General features: G+C 35.4%; 1 protein-coding gene across 8 annotated transcripts in view; it reads right to left on the bottom strand.

The window, feature by feature from the left end:
* LOC135694086 (integrator complex subunit 5) overlaps positions 1–20,816 on the bottom strand; it is a 40,424-nt gene that overhangs the window by 13,358 nt on the left and 6,250 nt on the right. The window contains exons 1-19 of one of the 8 annotated variants that reach the window (XM_089111545.1): positions 18,870–20,629; positions 16,422–16,562; positions 15,880–15,935; positions 15,424–15,625; positions 13,923–14,044; positions 13,616–13,667; positions 11,877–11,930; positions 11,071–11,116; positions 10,625–10,717; positions 9,292–9,463; positions 8,517–8,655; positions 8,096–8,162; positions 6,800–6,909; positions 6,477–6,526; positions 5,741–5,910; positions 4,205–4,313; positions 2,829–2,951; positions 2,516–2,586; positions 311–525 (exon numbers count right to left, since the gene is read on the bottom strand). In XM_089111545.1, the coding sequence (XP_088967671.1) occupies positions 311–525; positions 2,516–2,586; positions 2,829–2,951; positions 4,205–4,313; positions 5,741–5,910; positions 6,477–6,526; positions 6,800–6,909; positions 8,096–8,162; positions 8,517–8,655; positions 9,292–9,463; positions 10,625–10,717; positions 11,071–11,116; positions 11,877–11,930; positions 13,616–13,667; positions 13,923–14,044; positions 15,424–15,625 (1,795 nt within the window). In that variant the 5' untranslated portion in view covers positions 15,880–15,935; positions 16,422–16,562; positions 18,870–20,629. The other 7 variants (XM_089111547.1, XM_089111546.1, XM_089111542.1 and 4 more) reach the window with 7 other exon arrangements.

Below are 20,816 nucleotides of genomic sequence, written 5' to 3'. Positions count from 1 at the left end.
TTTTGAATTGTTGCCTTAAAAAACAGTACAGTCTCTATCAACCATTTTTCCTTTCGTAAAGAAATACAAGGCAGAAAGTGCGAAAATGAAATCACAACGGCTTTACTAAATTGGGTTTCTTTATCCCCAGGAATCTTTATCATCAGACCCTCGAAACAGCCTTTCGCAAATATTTTACAGTCCTACTGTCTTAAGCAAATTGAAGGATGATAATTCACACTCTTTCTTCCCTAGCAAGGTCAAATGGTGTTTCAAATTAAAAACAAAATATGAAAACATCGTTTTCTATCAATGAGGTAAACCAACATACCGTCATTGTCTGAATGGTTCAAAACTTTGCTAAGTAAACTGAAATATGTCGTGATGAGGTTCTGGCAAGCAGTAAATACTTGCGGCAAACTCTGTTGCGGAGGCAAATTGATGTATTCCAGTAATTTTAAACTTTGATGCACAACATCACCATGCTCGATTGTTAGATACGTCATCGTGGCCCAGTGCTTCTGAAGACAATCTTTCAGCTTCATCCTAAGGGGCATAATGTAACACGTGAGTGCAAGGTTTTATGCTTGTGTTATTGCATCTAATTTCCATGCATATTAAATAGAGATCTGTTGCGAGTATAAAGCTTTGATGCTCGCAACAGCGCCCCCCTTTAGCTTCTCTTTAGAAAACTGAAAAGATGAAAAGCTACTCATTCTATACCATTCTTTCATTGTCTATTAATGTCTTAATGAGAAGAGGAGTTTTTCTTTATTTGACAAATCAGGTGCCTCCTATTTTATTGTTTATTAGCATTTCCAATTGCATCTCCAACACCTGCATCTGGGTTTTTCTATACAAAGGTTTTTGAATCATTGCCAAACATTTATTAGAGAGATGAGTGTTGAATGAAAACAGCCTAAGGCCAGGTATACACAGATATGCATTCACAAAATATAATTATGCACCTCAATGACATAGAATCAGAACTTCTGCATCTACGCGAAACAACATGTTTTAAAAGGACTATATTTTCAAGAGATTCCTTTCTGGACGGCGCATCAAATGAATATGTTATCTGCAACAAATATATTGCTGTTTTCTTCTAGACATGGCCAAGGCCATTTTTAAAATGTTGCTGCCTCATACCAGGGTTGCCAACTGGCCTACTTGGAGGCCAAATTTGAGAACTCTGGCCTTTTTTAGGAATGTTTGGCTACGAAATTTTACCTTTGGCCTCCTGCCTCCTTTTGGCTATTTTTGGCCTCCTAAGGGAATGTTCGAAAATGAGATTAAAACCCCATAAAATCATAAAATGGATAATCATAATATGTCCATGAACCAGACAGACACTTGAGGTGGCATTGATTTAATCCAAATGGGTCAGATTGATTCAATTCCAAATGGATCAGTGTCTGAATTTCTCATGTAACGACGTGAAGTCATTGCTATAGCTTATTTTTTCAATATTTGATTGACTTGCTTTTTGAGTATTTCCTTTGATAACTGGGCCTACGATGAATGGGGGGCCGAGTGGCCATGCCCCCCACTTTCCTCCAAAACAATAGAGCTTTTTTCAAAATCTCATGTCATGGCTGTTAAAGTTTCCCTTAGCTCCCTCTCCTCCCCTTTTTCAACCTGAGTAGGTGCTCGTAGATAATTCATTTTAATAGAATTTTCAAACAATTTTTGGTGGTACAAAACTTTAAACGTTTTCGATCTATGTTCTAACGTTTTAACTCTGAAGAGTTCTTGACTAGAAGCTTCAGTATGACTCAAGTGCTTGCTTTTTACAAACCCATTTTGAAATAGAATTGGCAATTTTTCACTAATCAATAACACACATAATCGCAGAGATTGATCTACCGATTTGTAAAAAGTTACAATAAATAGTGAATGATCTTTTATTTCTCAAGTTTCTAATCTATGTCGACCAAGTGGCAAGGTAGATATTACAGTGCAAGGAAGTACAAGAAGTCTTAGGAAGCGCAATATGTCTGGCTAACAGAGTCTGCTGATGGAAAGTGCAACGGACATACTGCAAACTAAGCTTGTTTTTTATTCCACCTGTGCTATGACGTCATTGTGTTATGAGTAAATTTGGCCTATTTTGACGTGATTTGGCCTATTTTCATAAACGGTTTGGCTACTTAGTACCCATACCACCTGGCAACCCTGCTCATACCACTCGCGGTTCAGTGTTTACTGTTAATCAGTGTGGCAGTATCACTCACGGTTTATCACAGTTAATTTTTTATAAATACGACATTATCAGGGCTCAAAGGGTCAATGAAAACTTCATATTAAGGCTTCTATGAACGAGAAGTTACAGAAAATCCAACCTTTCGCAAAACATTAGAGCTCGTGTTGTAGTTGTGTCATACAAAGGAAAAGATTAGAGAACAATGATATACAACGATAGAAAAATAATTGTTGAGTGCAGAATAAATTAATGAGAATATCATCTTGATGCCATTGAATTAATTGGGACATTAGAAGACATGTCAATCGAAACAATGTATCAATAATTCAATACCTTGTGGATTCCAATTTGCCTGATGTCTCCGTCTGGACAATGGTGATGCAATTTTTCAAAGCGTTGACGGTCTGAAGTAGCAAAATAGAATCAAGTCTGAAGTAGCAAAATAGAATCAAGTATAGGCTAAACCAAAATATTCTCTGCCAGGCTAACAAATCACACAAACAAAGTCATGATCTTTCAAAGATATATTTTGATCAAATACTCAACATTATCGGTAAACAGGAATTGGGCGGTTACAGGAAAAATCTACTAGAATAATAAAAATTTTGGAGCGAGGCTTTTAAGGCCCAAATAAAGACCGTTTTACCTGGTCGTTTGTGTATTTTGACGTAGGGGAACAAAGCTCATCGATAAACGTCGAGACGATGTCATCCAATATCTTTTCGTTGTTAACTTCCAGCTCACACTGAAACGCCAACAGGTTGGAAAGCTGCGTAGAATGAACTTAACATTAAAAAACTCTGGTGATGTCATGTATTTAAAAACGCTTCCAAAAGTTAACTTTTTTCAAGTCTAGCATGAGGTTAGCATTTTTCAAACACGAGGTTAGCATTTTCACGAATCGATCCAATTAAACTTTGCAGTATCTGCTATCGCAACTACATTCTGGAATTTAATTTTCAAAAGAAAATAAAACTTGGCTAGAAAATAAAATCTAATCGGCCCATTGCCTATCTTATGACATCAATTTTCTCATAACGTTCTTGAACGTCTAATTTGGTTCAGTTTCAATAGGCCAGACTCTGCACAACTGTGTGAAAACTGAAAAACTGATACATTTTGACATGGCTGTTTTATGAGTAAATGATGAATTTAAAGGCAATCGACAGATACAAAAGTCACTTAAGCCACCAACTTTGAGCCAATCAGTAAGTGCGATACCATCCAGGCAATTGATTTAAGCTACTTTAGAATCTGTTGACTGCCTCTAATAGAACAGACAAAAGTTTTTGCAGAAATTTCTTGAAATTTCTTGATTTCGTTGGGTAAGAAGAAGAAGAAAAGAAATATCGCAAAGATGAAGAAATGGGTTGAAATGACACTATTCACAAATTATAGTTGAGATAGCAATAACATCAAAAACGATTTAGATAAATAAGAAGTACAGTTTCGACACATTTTATTTTGAATCTATGGCAATTAAACACCTATTATATATTACAATTATACCTTACACACCCAAAGACCGAGATACAGCTTATTGTTGGGGGGGGGGAAGCCCTGATAAATAAGTGTAAAAACAGCCATATCTTATAAAATAAAAGTATTTTAGTAAAAATAAAAGTAAAATAAAAAACAGCCAAGGCCCCCCGCCCCCCTCGGTATCTCGGTCCTTGTACACACCTAAGGTAGTTATAATGAAAATTACTGTCTACCTGTCAGCCAGAGAGCGCTCGATGTCAAATAGGCAGTGCTAAACACGCTTAGATCAGTCGCATTAAGCGTTGAACTTGGCGTAGCAGCTTACAACCGTCCTGCTCTATGCATCAAAATCATTATATAGCTGGACAGCACCCTTGTGAAAAAAGTTTGGCCCAGTGGAATGAGCATTGGTTTCTGATGCAGCAAAGTGGAGTTTGATTCCGGCAAAGAGCAGAACGATACAGCTGGGCATCGAGCGCTGTATACAACAGACTAGTTCACGTAAAACATTAATTTACATTTTTACTTATATAGGCTTACGTTGGTTTGTGATTTTGATTTAATTAGCAGAAAGATGAATGCATCAGACGAAATCCCAAATCCACCATTGATGCACAATAAGGAAAGTACCCGAGTGAACAGATGTGACCTGAAATCGACAAAATATCATTGCTAAAACGAAGAGTGTTATTCTAATCAACTGAATTTCAGTTGAGGTAATTAGCGACTAAGGTGATCCTGATTCGAAGGGCTAAGATTTATGTATTTTTATCTGCAAAATATCAAAATAGTATCATAGAGCGCAAACATATCAAGTAAAGAATATGTACTTGATGTTCCAAACTTTTCAAATCATAAAATATCGGATGATGACTTCGAGGTATGTGGAAACTTATGTCTAGATCTGGAATGAAAGTAACGCGGGAGGAAGTGCGGGACGTTGATTGGTTCCTTGCTTTTATGAATAAGAGGCTACACAAAATCAAATCTGGGGTCTGTCTCTTTTAATAGCAGAGAAATCATGCCATCTAGCCTTTAAAAGCGTGTCTTATGGCCTACTTGAGCAGGGCCGCGAAGAGGATTTATGGGCCCCTGGTCAGGACAAAAGATAAATAGTAAAACATGCCTAAGGCAGACGCTTCTAAGGGGTACGGGGAATGCTCCCCCTGGAATTTTTGAAATTGATTATTGCTTAAATTGCTATGATGGCTAAACTGCCTTGGTGGCAGTGGCGTAGATAGAGGGGGGTCAGAGGGGGCAAAAAACCCTTGTAGAGCTAAACTGCTACATTATCGGAAAACCTCTGGTCTTGTCGGAAATTTAACATGGTTGCCTATGTTTATCTAACTTCTATGTTTTTATAGGAAAGAATTTAAAGCTAAATAATCATAAGAATATCTGAGTATATCAAAAAATTTATTCATCACAGTTCCGAAGTCGTTATGTTATGTTAAAATTTATGAAAAATATAAATGCTTGTTAGATTTTTGTCGAAAAATCTAAGTTGCTCACCCTCCTACGAATTTTCCTATCTAAGCCATTGTCTGGTGGCTATTTATTACTTCTGTTTGCTGTTTGATATAATTGGAGCACAACTGATATCTTAACACCATAATGCATAAAAATGAAAATTTCTTAGAAATTTTGAAAGTCTTAGAAAATGGAAAATGTTTAGTTCGTTAACTAAATTCGATTACAACCGACACACTGTTGCAAATAGATGCGCATGCCAAAGTGTAAATCTGTATGACGTACAATTTGCTTTATGTTGCCCTGTTGCAATCACATTTTCTAGTTACATTCAGAAGCTCTTCAACAGCAAAGATGAAAAATTCTCAACAAAAATATGTTTAACATTTAGGCAGTCAAAGACTCAAACTGCTTCTACCTGACTTCATTCATAGACTTTTGTCACTATTGTCTCTACTAATGACAATGTGTGGTAATGGATAGGTTGGATTATCACTTGGAAATTTTTTTAATTGAATTGTTTTTTATGGACTCCTATAGCCAAGGGCCCCCAGGTCAGTGACCCCCCTGACCCCCCCCCCCCCCCCAATCTCCTCAGCACTGTACCTGAGTTCAGTTTCTGACCGGATCAACTCTCCACACAGCTTTTTCATGTGCTTTTGCAAATCTTTTAAAAAGGGGCTTTCTAAAACAGCTTCCTCTGTAGCCTCTTCTTCATTCTTTCTTTGATGTAGTGAGTTCTGAACGTTCTCGTGCAAATGTAATAACAACATTTCCTGCAAGCAAATAGAGGCTGTGATAAATAAAATATAATTATCTGTTGACGAATTCTCGACTTGATAACTCTAACGTAAATATGATACCTAAAATCTTAAATGGGGAGACCTGTTTTGAGGGGATAGGGGTCTCAATGCAGTTTGCTAGAATCCAAAGCATAGTCAATGTTATACAATCGGTGGTAGAATTGGCAAAGAATCTGCATCAGCACAAGTTTATAATCTTTACCGACGTCATTTGTGTCGTATTTACAGAAAAATATTAAGTGTTTAAAGAGATTAAACGAGATTAGGAGTTTTGGGTTGGAGAATAGGCTTGCCCCCTTAAATATTTGACCAAGTGTTCGTCCCTGTTTATCACTTATACATAAAGAATCAGTTAACTAAGCTAATGAAGCTTACCAAACACAATATGATATCAGAGAAAATACTCATTCAGATAACTAAATAGCTTTATTAGTGACATATAATTGGAGAGATTTTAGTTTTGAAACTTGCTAATGAAAATTAAATCCGATACATCAAAATATTCGTCTAAAAATTTCTTCTTTCCGATCAAAACTTACGAGGAGAGTGCTGGCAATCCTTTTTCTTTCTGTGTAAATTTTTGCATCATCTGCCAAAAGCGATAATATATTGTCATTATAATGAAATATTTTGATCTTCAATTATGCACTTTATAACTGCCGTTTATTAAAACTATCACATGACCTGGATTTTTACATTGGTGATATTTACTATAAAAATTGAGGATTGATATCATTGGAGATGACAGTGGGAACGCCCGGCTCAAATTTTTCAATATACTGATGCCATATCTAGTCATAAACGGATGTAAAATAGCTAGGTTTATTCAAAATAACTGATTAATTAAAGCACAAATACAAACCTCGAGGAAGAGTTTCATCCGAATAACACGAGCTATCAATCAAGTACAACAGAACCTTGGAAGTACCCTTTCCAATATTCTGCAATATGTCGAGCACTCTAGACACCAGCCTGAAAGATATATAGATAAATTAGATAGATAGATGGATAGATAGATAGATAGATAGATAGATAGATAGATAGATAGATAGATAGATAGATAGATAGATAGATAGATAGATAGATAGATAGATGGATGGATGGATGGATGGATGGATGGATGGATGGATGGATGGATGGATGGATGGATGGATAGATAGATAGATAGATAGATAGATAGATAGATAGATAGATAGATAGATAGATAGATAGATAGATAGATAGATAGATAGATAGATAGATAGATAGATAGATAGATAGATAGATAGATAGATAGATAGATAGATAGATAGATAGATAGATAGATAGATAGATAGATAGATAGATAGATAGATAGATAGATAGATAGATAGATAGATAGATAGATAGATAGATAGATAGATAGATAGATAGATAGATAGATAGATAGATAGATAGATAGATAGATAGATAGATAGATAGATAGATAGTTAGATAGATAATAAACAAACACAAGGATACGGACTAGCACATTCACAGTAAAACTACTAGATAATTTTGCAGGAAGAAAATTGAACAGGTATCATCAATGGTTGGGAATTTTATCAAATATCGAAGGCCTTTCAAAGTTCACCCTATTTCCTAATTAATAACGTTGAACAATCATTTTTTCATAATGTAAAAGATAAAGGCTAGCCCGTATTCGATGTTATTCGATATCGAACGTTGGGGAATGCGCTGTTAGGGGCACATAGTCCTGAGCCACGGCATTGCGTGGTCATTGTGTGGTAGGGTGGCAAGCCCCTTTTCATGCCGCCTTTTACCTCCCTTTTTACCGATATCACAGAAAACAACAGCCGAATCACGAGGAAACCAAAAAGCGCCTATTTACCATCACTCGACGCATTTAAAGACAAGGTATAATACTATTCTCTGACTGTCCCTTTTCTTGTCTGAGTGACTAGTATTGATCAAAATGTTACCAAAATAAGGCACATTAACCTGTGAATTGCACTCGGTAAACAACTGAAACATTTGTATAAGCAAATACTAAAAAAACAAAGCACTCTTAAGGTGATTTTGCTTGAAAATGCTTCCCTATAACAGAGAATGATTTCTCGGCCTTGCACGACGGAAGGCAAAAATCCGATTAAAATGTTACAGTTGAATAGAAACTACAACGCAGTAAAACAAGACATACCCCCGCTGCAAAACTGCTTCTCGTTTATTCGACTGTTTATTCAAAGCAATGATTGTCTTCAAATCAACTTTTATAAAAAAGAAACACCATGTTAACAAAGGCTACAACACGAAATAAACTAAAAAGCAGGTAAGCCTGCACTCGAAGAGGGCAACGGGAAAAAAGCGCCAAGAAAAAGTAGAAAATAAAAGTAAAGCGAAGAAAAATGCTTGATTTCGCGAGTGCAAGGAGGTCCACTGCCCTCGCAGCCCTACAAAGTATTAAGGTGTATGCAATTAAAAAGTAATATGGTAAAATGAAAAGTTTTACTTCGATAACATTGCTAAGGACGTAAACCCCATGAAAACTTTAATCATCGACATTATGTTCACCAAAGGTGCACAAATATTGAATTGCATTCTTAAAAAAATATTCAACGTACGAAGGTCAGTGACTTTTTCAGATATCTGATCTACAAGTCTTGGTGCATGAAGTGCAAGATGCAACAGAAACGGTAGGGTACACTTGTCGATGTGTTCTTGGTCTGACCCAGCTTCGACACTTTCAGCTGATACACTGTCCTACATAAAAAGTAGAATAAAATCAACCCCTTTCATTCAAAAGCAATGCTAAAAATTAGTTGACGCAATCATTTTGCAAAACAAGAAATCTAGCTTCTCCAAAAAATGAAATCCAACTTCTCCAAAAACAACGTTGACGTTTTAGGCTAGTTGTCTGTATAGAGCAAACATATTGTTTCAATGTTATAACTTATATTTCTGCCTCGCTTGCAAAGAAAAAAAAACAAAAGCTACAAACTACTTTACCCAAACTAGATGAACGAAACATCTGGGGGCAAGTAACCAGACAATCTCATGGTCAACTCACAGGAAGATACACAGAATATAAGAATAAAAAATGGTTACAAGATGGGTTTAACAACAATTGATTGTTACAAAACGGATTTTCATTTTATGCACCAAAAAAACTGCTAATATTTTGTTCTTATTAAAGAAAGCATCCTTGAAAGGCAATCTTTCGTGAAAATTCGTTATTGTTGCAGTAAGAAAAGGAAAGAGCTTGGCCGTTCTTCTAAATAAAACCTGACATTCTACTCAATTTTTCGGAAGCGAGAATACAAAATAAAACGAGTCTAAAAATATCAAAGAAAGGAAACATATAGTAATTAATCTTAAAATAAAAAGCATTATCATTACCTTGAAAAGGTCGAGAACTGCATTTTGAAGAACTTTTCCATGGTGATTAAGGACAAAGTTATACACCCTGGTGACACAGTTGATAATTATCTCGGCATCCTTAGCTTGCATACTAAATGCAACTAGCGCATGTGATAAAATTCCATATGGAATAACATCAAGGAAGCAGCAGCTATGACGTAATGAAAAAAGACAAATTCAAGAACTAACTTAGGTGTATTCAAAGTAGCACACATTAGATTCATGCAACACATATAAATTTTTGCAGGCAAATTAACATTACATGATTATTCCATATCAGTTGCCTGATGATCGCATTAAGCATGAAACACAGAGTAGGAGCCTAGAAACGTCCTGTTCTATACACCAAATACCGTGTACAGCTCTGCCTGTAAGGTATCGATCACAGACCGGTAAACAGTAACTATCAATTCATATGAGAGATATTCATCACCTTACCCTTAGTTGAATATCTCGTAAATGAAAGTGCTAAGACAAAAAAACGTAACACAAAGGCGCTAGGAATGAAATACCATGTTTTTGTTCATATTTATAGCAAATTTTTTTCATTAAAAACTCCATAGGCTTTAGCTAAAAACGAGAAACTTCGAGAAAATAGGCAAGACTTTACAAATCAATTGAAAAAGAATTTATAAAATTGAGAAAGATGTGTATCAACTGTTGTTCTTCCAGAATGTCATGTTTCATATATTTAGCTCAACAAATGTTTTTTTAAGTTTCTTTTGAATCAGCTTTCGGAAGGATTCAAATCATACCTTCATATTCACAGGGTTTTCCAAACTGTACCAAGGACTACCTAATTTTTGTGAGAATTTTATGCTATAGCCTGAAATTTGGGATCCTTGTTCTAAAGATGTTCGAATACCCCTTTTTACGAATGAATATACAATCACAGACCTGACAATAGATACTATGCTTTGAAAATACAAGAACATGTTTGGCCGCAATATCCATCTGGTATTGTCTGAGTGTATAAACAGTGACATGGAGGGTAATTAAACCCATCGGCTTAAAATTCAACAACTTCAAAATAAAATTGAACAGGACACTTTTCAAGGTATCCGAATCACAGAAAATTTTGGAAGCTAACAAAAACCAAGACATAAAATCAGGCAGACAGCTTCTGGTTTCACACTCGCCACACAAGTTTTCGGTTACATTGTGAACTCGCTGCACACCTTTTTATGCTCCAAGCGTTAACAAAGTCTAATAAATGAGATAAAGTTTCCCAATCTTAGAAAACTGTTATTTTAAAAAACTGCGTTGGTTGATGTCAAAAACACGCACGGCTTAGGCTTAAACAAGGACATACCACATGTGGCAAATTGCCCAATCAAAGAACGGCGAACTTTTCACTGCTGTGCCCAATAAGTAATCCACACATACGTCAGGAGAGTCGTCTATTCTACAAAAACAGAATTGCGAGATAGGAAATGATATAATACCCGTTTATATAGAATATCATCTAATCAGAGCCTGGAGGTACTTACAACGACGAATCCCTTGTTGAAATTGCAATGCAATACACATTACAAAAATACTCTAAATTTTTAAATTCTAGTTAAAAATATCTCAATGGTATTTAGTTATGGCGTTGATACGGAACTAAGCTATGCATCAAACTTAAGAAAGGACAATGATTTTATTTTTCTATGATTTCCTCTTAGGCGTGTCAGACCCACTCTTCTAGTCGGAAAAGCAAAAGTTAGAAAGAATATTTAGGTGACAAAAGAAACTCCAAGCATTCAATAAACTTACATATATCCAAAACAAGTAACTGCTATTTCCATCAGAATTCTGCAGGCTGAGAAAAAATTCAAGTTATGAGAAGAGAATCGAAAAGATGTTATCTGTAATGCCATCAAAGGAGGAATAAACAAACCCTATAATTTTGGCGTCCTCAGCCTACTCCTCGAGAAGTTGTCTAGCTGAAACCAGAGGAATTCCTAGGGCTCCAAAGGAAGAACTTAACAGGCAGCTTTGAGCAATTCTTTAAGCAAACTGCGGCAATAAATTTTTTTCTTTATGGGGTCAGAGCTATGCTAGTTTTAGAATCTTTACGTCAATTTTAGAATCGTCAAAGAAGGAGCGTATGAAAGTGAAATTGCTGAGGGCACTAAATAGTTCCCAATAGCAACTCTTTCTTACAATAACGCAAATTGACACGTTTTCTTCGGCTAAAGGCCTTACAATTAAATGAAAACATCACGAGACCATGCTGAAGTTTGAGTCACTTTTTTCCTCGTGTAAGCAGTACAAAGGCAAAGGAATCAAATGTAAGAAACAAATAGACGAGTAAATTTGAGGGGCCATATCAGGGAAAAATTGAAGACAATGTCGAAAAAGTAGGAAAAAGCTGTTGTTGGTGTGCAGCTCCATAACTGGTGTGTTGCTCCATGTCGAAAAATTACCTGGGTGTGAGATGTGCCGAAATTTCTCGATACATTTTGAAAATACCGCTTGATTGAATGGAATTGTTCTGTAACTATTTTACAAGATCGAATAAACATGGCAATCAATAGTTTTCTTTCTACGCATGAGTAATCGATTATATTCCAGCATACCTGAACAATTCATCCATAGTTCGAGTCTCTCATCTATCTGAAGATTTGACAATGCTTTGAGAGAAAAATTTTTCATAACATATCCATTCATTTACGGGTACAATATGCAAAACATTTACGGGTACAACATACTTGGCTAAAAATATTAAAAAGTGGCTGCTAACATATCTTAGATAAGTGCTTTTCCTAAAGCTTTCCTCTCATTTCTCTAAAATTAGGCATAGCTATCATTATCATATAACCTTTTAAAACTCTTAATGAATCTGACTGAGACAATACACCCAACCTAATATAATTTTTACAGAATACAAATGTTTGCCCTTCTGTTAATTTAGACATATAGGTCATTCTTCCTCGGACTCCTTTTCCTCCCTCCAACCTTCCAACCCTGGCCACGCCACTGCTATAGATGATTGTAGAAGCAGTAAAAGAAAGCGGCAATTGTGCTGTCATAATTTATGGAACATCTGATTTCAGTCAACAGGTACGGAACTGTTGTTGAATTTTGCAAATTAAGGCTATACAAATTTGTTAAATACGAGCTTTTCTAATGGATCAAGTCTTGGGAGAAATCTATGCGCAATTAATGACATGAACAAGATATTTTGTGTGCTTTGGGCAATGGCGTAAAGGAGGCATCTGGGCCTAAGGAAAAATCTGCCAGAAGTTCTCATCTAAGGGTTTAGAGCACCTCAAACACAATAGCAAAGTGTAAAAATGAGAATTTTTCCCGTTAGCTAAGGGGGGGCTGAGTTATAGAGTTTCAGTTGAAGAACTTTAGAAGTTTTTTAAAGTTTTCTAACCTTGAGCAACGTTTTAAAAACAAGTACCTAAAAGCACATTGGGCCTCTTTTGGTCAGGAGCCCTTAGTTATCAAACTGCGTTACGTCATTGGCATTAGGAAATGCAAGAGTGACTGCTGACCTTTCGACAGAAAATATAAGAAAAGGTTTGCTTCTTCTACTAAATAGATTTTGCTAATTAAATCAGATCAAGAAAAAAACAGTATGAATTTCTGAAAATGATGTATGATGAAAATTTTCGGATTTATTTCCACATTTTGCTAAAGGGATTCAAATCCTTGCCACTATTCCAGCAGCATCATGTTCAGCAAAACGGACATTCAGCTCACTTAGGCACATAAGAACACATCTTCGTAACACCATATCTTCGTAACACCATATCTTCGTAACACCATATCTTCGTTACACATATCTTGACTTGACAAATTGCCTCTTAATATCGAACGCTAATGTTCATACCTTGTTCTCGAAAAAAACATGTCGATAGCTTAGTCGATATATTTGGTCGCCGTCGTGGAAGAGATTCGTATTTTTCTTAATGAAAACTCGAAAGCTGTTTTGAAATTTGTCAGGTTTTAAAAATGCTAATTAGTTAATCTCATGACGTTGCCAATCACTTCTTGGCTAATATTAGAAGCTTACATGTGAAAGACTATACTCAGTAAAAATATGGATATCCCCCGCTTCTCTTACTGAACTAACGCCGTAAGCCTTTGCTTCAACACATTTTGGTTTGAAAAATAAAGCAATAAAAGTAGAATAATACAAGTAGTTGATGTGATTCAGTATTTTCACATTTAACATAAGTATAGAATGCACACACTACTTTATTACTACAAGCTCTGTGCTAACATTTCACAAAAATTTCACCTATTCTAAAATGGTTAATGAATGCATTATCGTGTACCTCAATATTGGAAAAAACTGAAAACAAACCTCGTAGGATTCCATACTGGCTACTCATAACACCAATTAGATTCACGGACCACTGAAAGATTTAGAAAAATTCACGATTTCGAGAAAAACAATAACCTACAGGTAATTCTCCTAGGTTATAACGACGAAAACTTAACATTTATGAAAATGCATCCTCTTTCCTTCACCATGATAATACATCTACAATACATTTCTTATTGTCCAAAACGAAATTGCTTATCCGTTAAGTCATCGAAGATTATTTGCTTTAAGGCTTTCTTCTATCTCAAACTCTTTAGCCAGACGTGGAAATGATTGTATTAATTACCCTGGCAATCATTGGAGCCCAGGCATCATGGTTGCACTCAATAAATCCTAGAAGTATCTTCTGAACTTCCTTCATCAATGTATCACTTTCTGGCATATTTGACTCCAAGAAGCCATGTTGGCCTAGCAAAATAAAGGATTATTAAAACCTTCATGTGTGCTTTCGCAGGACAAAAATACATTTTTAGAATTTATAAATTTTGACCATATACCCTGAAAGAGCATTACTAAAAAATTCTAAAAGTGCAAAATCAGTTGAATGTCGTACAAATTGGCTGAGATATGGCCACATAAGCACAGTCTCTTTCCCTTTCAAACCTCTTTAATTTGGTCTTGGTTCGCAACTTTATAAACCAGGTCAGAACAACAGTTATCCTCCGTTAGCAAACTTGAAACCTTTCATTGGCCATACCTTGCCCAATTTTGAACATATCTGACTGATACTGCATGTTGAGAGGTATTTTATGTCATTCTTTCAGATTACGTTGTCAAAATCAAGAAATTCTAAAAATAGAGCTTTGATGACGTCACTCTATTTGGGAAATTTCATACTCTAGGAAATTCTTGAAACATATATCGTATTTCTAATAATAATAATGATGATAATATTAATAATAATAAAAATAATAAAGGCATTTATATTGCGCCATTTATCCACGCGGCTCAAAGGCGCATTACATAATGTTCATAAAACTAATAGAATGATATAACATACAGTACTACAAAGAATGCTAAAAAATGTTCGTAAAATTTTCGTAAAATAAATAAGATCTAATTAGAATATTCTTGAAAAAGTTGCGTTTTCAGTCTGCTCTTAAAAGCTGACTCTTAAAAGCATTTTTACATATTCTAACCTGAATTATTCTAAAAGCTACAACAAAAATGGACACAGCCAGTTAATACATTATTTAATGCTGATTTCTTCTTCCAGATATGTCAAAAATTTAAAGAAATAACAGAATATGTATAAAGAACATGTAAAAAAGACAGTCTTTCTGTTTCAGTGCCTAATTGCTGCTCAGCAAGTAGCTCATCATTATGATGATGAAGCAGGGACAGCCCTTGGCCACCCCTGAAACCCTTTTCTTTACCCCAATAATATCCATCTTCTACCACAATAACAAAGTATACAACAGAAAATTAGATAAAAAATGTCTTTCTTTTCAGCTTTTCATTGCATCACCATTAATAGCCTATCCCTCCACATATCTTTGCTTAAGGTCTTACGAGTAATGATAGGCAATTGAATGTTGTTTCTAAGATATTGTTTACAATTTTAGTTTAGTCTGGGAACAGTTTAATTACTCTGACAAAGACAAGCATAAAACCAAGGCAAAGAGTTTTGTTTGCATACTAAATCAGACACGAAAGTTTGGAACAATTTGTTAGTTGTTAGCAAATGCCAACATGTCCATATTGCAGAATTTATTTACCTAATTTCAAAGAAAAATGTATAATCTAGGCAATTTTATTTTTCATGAATACTAACTTTGTTCACAAACCTGAAAGCATTTGTTTTTCAACTTCAATTACATACTTCTTTGCTTCCTCACAAAAGACTTCACCAACTTGTTCCAAAACGGCTGTTGTTGCACAGGGTAGTGTTTTCAGAAGCAGAATTGCTGATTTTGATTTTTCATAAATGCTTGCATCACGATGACCATTTATTTCAAGAAATTTGTGCAAATTTTCAACGACACTCATCTGGAGAAATGAAATAAAAACTTGAAATAAGACACTGACCATATGACCAGAAGACAAAAATGACTAAATCAAGCTTTCCTTATCTAACCCATGCAGATTTCAGGAAAACATGTGATGTCCATTTAATTGGTTGGGTACACTTCATATGGCCAATCTCTATGATAAAAAACTTGGAAGATATAAATGATGTTTTGCTATTCAATATTGAATTAAAGTGACCAAATATAAATTTAAAGAAACAAGTGGTAGTGTACTTGGTTGCCTTGATCGATTTTAATCAGTAGGTGTCCTTTGGATTTGTACTTTAACTCTAAAGGGAAAGGAACTGCATAAACTAAAGAAATAAGATTTTAGTTGTTAGCAGCTGCCTTTTGGATTCGGATTTTGGGAAATGCAGCTTGATAATGAAACTTATAACCAGTACCACAACAAAAAAGGACAAAAAAAGTTCTTTTAGCTTAACTAAATTCTACAATTCCTTGTTACATTTTGGTAAATGAATTCAGTACATCGTGAAAATCCTATTCAATCAGACAGTGCAGGAAAAGGTACAAATACATTAATTAGACACATCCATTAAATAAACATTTTGACTCTAGCTAGAGTCATCTTCAGTAAATAAAATTACAGGCATAAAAACTAGAAGTAAGGAAAGGCTAAACAAAGGGATCATAAATCATGTGATCTAGCAGTATGCTGCAGAGGAGCAATCACGACACAAGGAAAATTTAATTGCTATTACAAATCATTTTAAAAAGTTTACAATAGCATTTAAAACTTTTAGTTGGAAACTCACTTCAAAAACTCACTTCTACTTGCAATGAAGATTTACAAGCATCTGTGTGCTGTTCGTTGCTTTATTGACAGTGCAATTATACCTTTCTCACACTGATGAATCAATTGACTATTAGGCTTTCATTCGATGTCACAAGTTAATCTGGAGGAGAAAAAGTTGACAATTATTTAGAAAAAAAGTTGGACCTGTCTTGTTTGTGGAAGTTTTTATCCTACTCACTACTTTTAATTTTTATCTAGCGTGTGACAGTTATGAAAAAATACATCTGCACAAATCACAATTTCCTTGAGACACTCAGAACAAATAAAACTCCATTTTCCAACTAAAATTTACTAATAATCTAACCAGCAAGCAATTGAACTGAGTAGTCTTTGTCGTTTAATGCGTGCAATCGCACATGCAAGCATCAGCACACGCATGGCACCAATAATGCGAGCGATTGATCGCAGGCGTGAGTTGTATATTTGACCATTGTTTTTGACCTGAATAAAAATGTTTTCTTCAACGAAACATTGGAGGTTTTGTTTTTCATAAGCTCAGCAACATCAGCTAATTCTTCAAATAGTGCTTATTTTGGCTTATTGCTTTTTTTTGTTCAAATTCCCCTGGAAACATGGCTGTCATCAGGTAGTGTCCAAAACTGTTACCTTCCTGTTTTCGCCATTATCGGGGTAAATATTGATAAAATTGCTCAGAAGAAAATGGGCTTTTTTATCATAGATGCGAGAGGCAGGTGACAAATAGACCCGCAAAAAGTAGATCTTCCGACAATCAAGGTTAATATCAATCTAGTGATGTAGATAGGAAAATTCATAAAAAGGGCAAGAAATTTAGATTTTCCGGCAAAAAATTTATAAAAGCATTTTTTTCAAAATTTTGTACATAACTTCACGTATGTCGCGTGTCATAAATCATACTACTCAAAGATTTTTCTTGTCTTTTTTCTGAAAAAGAGATTTTTAACTTCTTTACCTTATTGAAAGAGACTGCCAATCTGATTTGGAACAACAGAAGAGATCACCATATTCAGCTTTAAAATATTTTCTCTTAAAAATGTAATATTTGGATTTAGATAGACAACCATGTAAATTTCCGATCAGATCAGAAGTTTTCCGACAAAACATCAGTTTAGCTGTACAGGGGGGAGAGGGGGGTTCAAAATTATGCCCATAATTAGTAAAACATTTTAAGCGAGTGAACAAATTTAAGCTAGTTTAAAGGGGGTGGTCGCAAATTATTTTTGCTTGCTTCGCTCGCAGGGGCTATTTCTCCGCTTTTGCCCCAGGGCCTCCAAGTCTCTAGGCGACCCTGCTTGCAAGTTTGGAAATGTGACAAAACAGTCGCGGCTCGCCCTTTCGTTTACGCTAGCACTCTTGAACCGAGCTAATTTTGCTCTGCCATCTCGAATGGTTTTGACCCTGTTACAAAAGAGAACAAATATTGTACCGTCGCGGTTCTGTTTTTGAACAGGACTGTGTAAACGGGGTCCAATTGTACGCATGAAAAAAGTAATGCGTGTGGTTTGTCACACGCATGGTGATTTGCTTATGACGAAGACTGAGGTACTCAACTTGGTGCCTAAAAAAAACGGGTCTGTTTTCAAGCACCTACCTTTTTGCTCTCACAAGGCCTGTATACTTTAGTCTTTTATTATACAGCTTGATGTCCATAATACTTTTTGATTGCAGATACTTTAAATTCAACCATGTTCTGATCTTTTACATATATCATTTGACTTAGTATTTTATTTTCGATTCATAAATTTAGCTCCAGTTTTTTTTAAAGTGCCACTGACATAAAAAATAAGTTAAATCATAAAATCCATTAACTACATTATTGCTAAGTTAGCAGGGCTAAAATAAATGATTTAATCATTTTCTGAGTATCTCCTCTTTAATTCAACTTTTCAAGCTCCAAAGAACTGGTTCCTTTTCACTTTTTGCTGGAATAAAACAATGAAGCAAGTTTAGCTCTTTGAATAGTAGTCATACTCCCAAAATCATTTTGATGAAGTTTGGAAGAAGTAGAGAGGCAATCTTTAGTACAGTGAAAGAGATCATCTCCTTGCATGCAAGACCTAAGATGTTGCAAAAAAGGAAAGTTAATACTTGTGTCCTTGCCAAAAAAACCAATATTAAGACATGGCTTTCTGGACAGATATATTTTAAAGGCAACGCAGTGGACAGATTTAAAGGATATTATCAAAGGAGTTCTGAAAGATTTTCCAGGAAGCAATAGTGCATTGTAATAGTATTAAAATGTTGTGTTTGCATTGCAGCTATGGTTGTTTTCCGTATTGCTAAACTCGTCTTTTCACTCTATTGAAATATTAATTTAGGTGCCAGCCGCAACTGGTCGGTCGGCAAGACTAGATAGGTAAGGATAGAATATACGTAGGTAAAACAGAGTTATCATACAAGCCTGGTGTAGCAACCTTGGGATAGTTACCACGTGGTTTTGATCTCATTTGACTCTCCAAATAAATGCATTCCCGGCGAGTTTCTTTCTTGTTCTTTTCAGTTATTTTCGTACCCGTTTCTTTAAGAATAATGATCCTGTTATTAGTGAAATGATATACAAATGATTATTTTCGTCGCGCGGGGTTCTTTTAGGCCCAAGAAATCAGCCTCTTTCCAATTACAGAAAAGGAGGCAATTGCCCTACCATCCCTCGACTTTGCCCCCGCACTCAAGAGATTTTTGACCCCAGAAAATAGTCCCTTGTTTGTAGCCACCACTACATAGAATTGTGAGGCACACCTGCAAGAGCCATAAGTAATAGATAGTAAGTAATAGCAAATTTTTTTGGCCCGGGCAAATTTTGATCAAACCGGCCAATAATAAACGCAAATAAAAAACTCCTCGGAAAATACAATTAAATGTTAGTCTGTAAGGAAAATAAGTTTTTAAATTCAGTAATTTTGTGCATGGATGAATGCTGGTTAACAGAACATGGTGAACAGAACATGTAAAAGATGTCATTTGCTGACTAAACAGTAAATAAACAAAAATTTTAACTCAGTGGTTTGACTCCGTTTCTAAATACAGGAACTTATATGTTGATAATGTGATCGTTCTGGATGTCATCTAATAGGTGTTTTTCTTAAGAACATTAACATGAAGGTCTCCAGGTTTGGCTGCGAAAAATTACTACGTAACCTGTTCTTTATATATTTAGTTCTTTTTATATTTAAAGTGGAAAAGCTTCTATCACACTCCACTTGTGACAAATAATTTTCTAATCCTCCGGAAAACCACAATAATTCCAGCAACCCAAAAATATCAATTTGTCAATTTCTGAACCCAAAAAGAAAACAATTGCCTAGTTTTAGTATTACATGCACTGCATCCTTGTTAATGACAGCACTGGATGCTCTTATTTTTTGGATAATTTTGGGCTCGGATGTTTTTAAAGCCTTATTTATTTCAAAATTGATTTTCTTTATCTGCAAACTATGAATACTTTTCGAGTCCACTGAATAACAGTTCTACGTTACATTTTTAGTAGCACTGTTCACTAGCTGATAAATTCACCTCTGTTTTGTTAAAATGGGAGGAAATGTTTCAATTAAAATCCAACCAATGGGTCATTATTATTAAAAGGAAAGCTCTTCCTTATCGATGCCATAAATATTTCAGATGCATTTCCTGCTATTCTTGGAATGCCATATCTCAAAATTTTTCTCCCAGCCAACCATGGTGGCGACTTTCACTGAACCCCTGAGTAATATTTGCCTCCTCACTTGCAATAAAGTCCCCTTGCAATCTTCCCCATAGATTTGATGCTCTTATCTCAGCTGACGCTCAACACAGTCAATGTTCCTGGCTGCTCAAACAATGTTTGGAAAAATATGTTAAAATTTTAATGATTACATGACAAGAACAACTTAGAAATTTCATAGAGCCCCCCTTGTTAAAATTGTACGTCTTTATCCCTGATCATAGCTTACTGAAAATACTCGAGACAAAGAAGATGCACATTTCTGTTCAAGAAGTCAAATTCTCTCAATCAATACAACAGCTTCTTGTTATTTACATTGATGTGCACTCTGAACCAAAGGTCGCCCTTGCTTTCTTTCCCCAGCGTCCGTCACTTGAGTTTTAAAATAACTCATCCCCTCCCAAATTTTTCCTAAATATCAATAACCAATGCTTGTCTGAGAATCGTCGAATTGCCTATTCTGAGCGGTCAATACATTAAGTATTTTAGACCAATTACTTTATGGCGCTAAAAGGGTCGTTTCACTCCTCCTTTTTACCCGCAGCTCAAGTTTGAGAATTTTCCTACACAACAATGATTTTTCCAAAACTTTCCAATGATTTTTCCAAAAGTTACCCTGGCTCCCCGGCAGTGGCGGACTTAAAGGGGGGGGCAACTAGGGGGTAGGTGCCCCTC

This window comes from Rhopilema esculentum, chromosome 11 (assembly GCF_057945365.1).
Source record: "Rhopilema esculentum isolate cy_ngs chromosome 11, ASM5794536v1, whole genome shotgun sequence".
Lineage (NCBI taxonomy): Eukaryota > Metazoa > Cnidaria > Scyphozoa > Rhizostomeae > Rhizostomatidae > Rhopilema > Rhopilema esculentum.
This window is presented reverse-complemented; position numbering and strand designations above follow the sequence as displayed.